The sequence below is a fragment of the Octopus bimaculoides genome, chromosome 10, assembly GCF_001194135.2.
Source record: "Octopus bimaculoides isolate UCB-OBI-ISO-001 chromosome 10, ASM119413v2, whole genome shotgun sequence".
NCBI lineage: Eukaryota > Metazoa > Mollusca > Cephalopoda > Octopoda > Octopodidae > Octopus > Octopus bimaculoides.
The window spans coordinates 6,912,297-6,917,286 of record NC_068990.1 but is presented as its reverse complement, the minus strand read 5'-3'; the positions used below and the strand labels follow the sequence as shown (position 1 = coordinate 6,917,286).

Sequence of the window (4,990 nt, the reverse complement as noted above, 5' to 3'; positions counted from 1 at the left end):
ATATGCAGGAAACTGACTGGGAGAACAATGCCTGTCATCGCCACAGATGGCGGAAGCAGGTTAAGGAGGGGATCGACACTTTTGAGAGAGCACGTATCCAGCATGAAGAACGTAAGCGAGCTGCGCGAAAGCGCACGGCTCGTATAGCGAATGGGGAAAGCTTAATCTGCAATGTTTGCAGTCGTGTATGCTTATCAAGGGCAGGGCTCATTAGCCACCAACGGAGCCGTAAATGCAAAATGTAAGTTAGTCCTAGAGCGCACAATGTTCCTGAAGGTTGGCAATGGTCTTCCTCGGTCACGAGTGGACGGCCATCATCATCATGTATGTATACATGTCATTAATCAGTTTCATTTCAAGATTTCTCGCCAATAGAGAAAGTACCGGTCTCTAACCTAGATTCAAGGCTCTTTCATTGGAAATTCAACATGAACAACAGGGTATTTTTGTATGTATGTATGTATGTATGTATGTATGTATGTGTGTGTGTATGCATACGTGCTGATTTGTAAGTTTTGTTTTATGTATGTCTTCTGATGCATATGCTAGCATATCTAGACATGCTCATATGATATGCTCATATATACTTAAATGATAAACTTTTGGAAAGTTTCACAATTTTTTACAGTTCCAGCGATGGCTTGGATCTGTAGTCTTTGAATTAGCTTTCTCCTTTCTGGTTTGAGAAGCCTAATTTCTCAAGATTGGTGTTTAGCCAGTGTGTTACATATCCTAGAGCCCTCAATAATTACAGGTATAAACCTGAACTTGTAATCTGGATATAGTAACGGCAGATTTCTCAATAGTTCATCTAAGGTATTCACTTTTTCATTGATCTTCAGCTTTATGTATGTATATAAGTATGTATTCATGCATGTGTGTATGTATGTATGTATGTATGTCATTGTTCAGTTTTATTTCAAGATTTCTTGCCAAAAGAAAAAGAACCGGTTTCTAACCTAGATCCAAGGCTCCTTCACTGGAATTTCAACATCAACAACAAGGTATTTTTGTTTGTTTGTCTGCATGTATGTATGTATGTATGTTTGTATGTATGTATGTATGTATGTATGTGTGTATGCATGTACGTATGTATGTGTGTATGTATGCGTGTATGTATGTAAAGGATAAAGAGCAAATGGTCAAGACCCCACTCGGTCATGAATGATCTTGGGTAGTTTTTAGAAAACAGATAAACTGATGGGTAACAAAGTGAGGCATTAAAATACAAATATCCACTTACCTGGGTGGCTTGCAGGAAAGCAATGATATAGCTGAACACTTCTTTTGAAGCTGGTGTGGACCCCGGGTTTACAATAAAGAGGAGGTAGTTTATACCAAGCAAAGGAATTAAAATTCCAGACGCCCTGAAAGCTTTCCTTGAAAATCAAAGAAAAAAGAAATATTTAAGTGTAAACTAGAATAAATTACGTCAAATCTACATAACTTAACAAACACTAAATAGCTTTAATTGCACTGAAAAAAAATTAAAACTTTAAAGATACATTTGTTAGAGATATTGAATTTGCATTGTAGGTAGGGGGGGCAATCGATTTGGCCATTTCTCCAAAATGATCTTGTGCTAAAATATATATTTCATTCTTTAGGGGGTTGATATAAAAGCACCAATTGAGCACTGGGGTCGATGTAGTCGACCAATCCTCCCTTGCGCCAAAACATAAAAGGATTGTTATTATTACTGTTGTTATTCGGAAAGACTCTCAGATAGTTCTTAATTACCGGTTATTCTTTACTTGAAATCAGGCATTAACAAATCTCCCAAAGTTTCAAGTAGTGCCGTCTCCTGTGACTCAAAGAGACAATACTCCTTAGAATGCGAGCTGTACCGAAGACTGCTGCCTTCTGGATCACCTCGAACCTGATAGGAGCTCCAATATTCTTAGTATGTTTTTCAAAATCCTTGGAAACTGCTTCTAATGCTCCAATTCATTTGAATTGTAGCATGAGAGTGGAATTTGAACTCAGTACGTAAAGACAGACGAAATACCGCAAAGCATTTCGCCCGGCGTGCTAACGTTTCTGCCAGCTCGCCGCCTTTCAAAATGGAAATATTAATCCATGTAAAACCAGAATATCGAGAAGATCCCGGACCTAATCCAGCTGCCCAACGGGGTGGAACTGCGTGTCGTTGTGGAAGGCAGGAAGTCCAGACGCGACATCTCTGAGGTCACAATCCACCTGAGAGCCTTCTGACCCAAAACATTGCAGCCTACATCGCACCCCAACAGCAACGGCAACAACAGAGACACTTTAATAAAACTGTAGCAAAGATCAACCAGGAGAAGTCGGTAGGCCTGCAGCTTGACACCTGGAGAGGCAGGTCCATACCAACAAACAGCGTTGCAGGGCGCTGTACGGAAGGACCAGTTAAATTTCTCAGGGTCTTATTTGCTCCAGACCTCCTGGTGAACAATGACTAAGGGAGGAGACGAGCAGTGTAGCCAATCTCACCAAGAAATGGGCAGAGTGGAATTGTCCCTGCGATTCGATCATCTACTACCGCCTGACAGTTGTCCCCTGCCTCATTTCATGCCTGATATTGTTGGAGCGCGTGCTTTTCTACTTTCTATGGAAGAGACCTGTTCCGCTCGTCAGACGATACATCTCCTATCAACTGCCGTTTTACAAGCAACACACACAGGAGTATTGTGCGTGATTTTTATGATCATTGGGGACGATTTGTTTAACTAACCAGAACCTTCGTTAGTTACTTGGGCCCCGTTCTCTCTTACCCCTACAGGGCAAAGTATTTGAAGAAATACTGAAAAGTTCTGTTTTCGAATAACATTAATTTTAATGTTATCTAAAAGTTATTTTAATGTGCCTTTAACGGCCAGCTAGCTGAAGGGAGAATTGGATGGTGATAATAAAGCAGGCGAAGCAGTGAGTAAATGTAAGCAAACTATGATGCGCAGACATCTTCAGCGTTTCGTTAACGGTGAGTGGGTCTGGTCACCGTTCTTCAAACGGGGCTTTCCGAAGCTTGTCTCAAAGGTGAATTATTCAAACCCCAAAGAATTCCGCTCAACACAGGGCTATGATGCTCCCCCACTACTTCTGTTCGTGATTAGAGATGCACATATCGGCAGCCACCAAGAGACATGCTCAACTGGTTAAGGTCAAACAAGTGATAAGCAAAAGTGTAGTATTGAGCAGAATATTTACTGTCGCCCATGACTTATACCAAAACAACACAATGTACATAACACTTCCAATCAGTTAAGACAAGAAGCCATATGAACCACTGCTTGGTATTGCATCAGGACATTATTATTATTATTATTATTATTATTATTATTATTATTATTATTATTATTATTATTATTATCGTTATTATTTCTTTGGATTTTGCTTTGTGCTTATCCAAGTTGACTCGAAGTCTTACAAGTTACAAGTTCAAGCCGGTATTATGATTACGGTGGTTGATAAGTGCCATGTTTTTGTATTAGTATTATTATTAGTATTATTCTTATTGTTATTCTTCTTATCATCATCATCATCATCATCATCATCATCATCATCATCGTCATCATCATCTTCATCATCACTATTATTAAGGCGGCGAGCTGGCAAAATCGTTAGCACGTCGCGCGAAATGCTTAGCGATATTTCGTCTGCCGCTACGTTCTGAGTTCCAGTTCTGCCGAGGTCGACTTTGCTTTTTATCCTTTCGGAGTCGATAAATTAAGTAAACACTGGGGTCAATGGATTATTAGAAAGGATTATTATTGTTTTGTTGTTGATGATGTTATCTGACTTTAAATTTGTTCAGGGTCGATTTTGCCTTTCATCATTTCGTAGTTAAAAAAATAAGCTTCAGTTGAGTACTGGGGTCAATTTTTAATTGACTAAGCCCCTCTCTTAAAATTTAAAGCTTTGTGCCTATTGCAGAAAGAATTATTATTGTTGCTGTAGCTGTGGTGGATGTCATTACCGTTGTTAATGAATTTACAAGCAACACACACAGGAGTATTGTGCGTGATTTTTATGATCATTGGGGACGATTTGTTTAACTAACCAGAACCTTCGTTAGTTACTTGGGCCCCGTTCTCTCTTACCCCTACAGGGCAAAGTATTTGAAGAAATACTGAAAAGTTCTGTTTTCGAATAACATTAATTTTAATGTTATCTAAAAGTTATTTTAATGTGCCTTTAACGGCCAGCTAGCTGAAGGGAGAATTGGATGGTGATAATAAAGCAGGCGAAGCAGTGAGTAAATGTAAGCAAACTATCGCCACTGCCACCACAAGAGGCGGAAGAATCGGTTCGAAATAAAACGAGTGTATTCAATTACAGGTGAAACCAGAATACTTTGAAAAGACTAATTCAGCTACCGAAAAGGGTAGAAATCCAAGTCACAGAGGAGAACAGACGAACTATATGTCATATATGTGGCGATGACAGCCACCTGAGAGCTTGTGGGTAGAACCCACAACAGAAGGCGAAAGCATGAATTCCTCCGCTGCTTCTGATACGACAAGCTCAACTTCCACACGGGTATCAGCATAAAATGATAACAACTGCACTAGTAACAGCTACAATATTTAAATCAGTAAGCAACCAATATATGTGTGTGTGTGTGTGTGTGTGTGTGTGTGTGTGTGTTCCATAGCACTTACATAGCATTACCTGCCACCTTGGGTCTTCTGGATACCAATTCCTCCCATATATATATATATATATATATATATGCGAGTAAAAATAAATACAAAAAAGGTGGGTTTTTTTGTATGATTGTGTATAGAGGAATATATTATTTTGCTTAAAAGAGTTCCAACACTCTCTGTTTTTTATGTTTTATTTATATTCCTGCAGAACTAATGTGGGGTATAGAATATGGAATATACAATATATAATATGATATACAATATACAATATAAAATAAAATAAAATAAAAATGGATGGCACCATGAAAGAAAGTATTGAATGTAGATGAAATATTGAGTGTTCAATATAAAGGATCAAACAT

At 38.7% G+C, this 4,990-nt stretch overlaps 1 protein-coding gene across 2 annotated transcripts in view; it reads right to left on the bottom strand.

Annotated features, from left to right (window-relative positions):
* Nucleotides 1-4,990, bottom strand: part of LOC106871453 (corticotropin-releasing factor receptor 2) — a 280,338-nt gene that overhangs the window by 22,478 nt on the left and 252,870 nt on the right. For both annotated transcript variants that reach the window (XM_052971021.1, XM_052971022.1), the window contains one exon: nucleotides 1,244-1,379. In XM_052971021.1, the coding sequence (XP_052826981.1) occupies nucleotides 1,244-1,379 (136 nt within the window). The remainder of the gene's footprint in view (nucleotides 1-1,243; nucleotides 1,380-4,990) is intronic.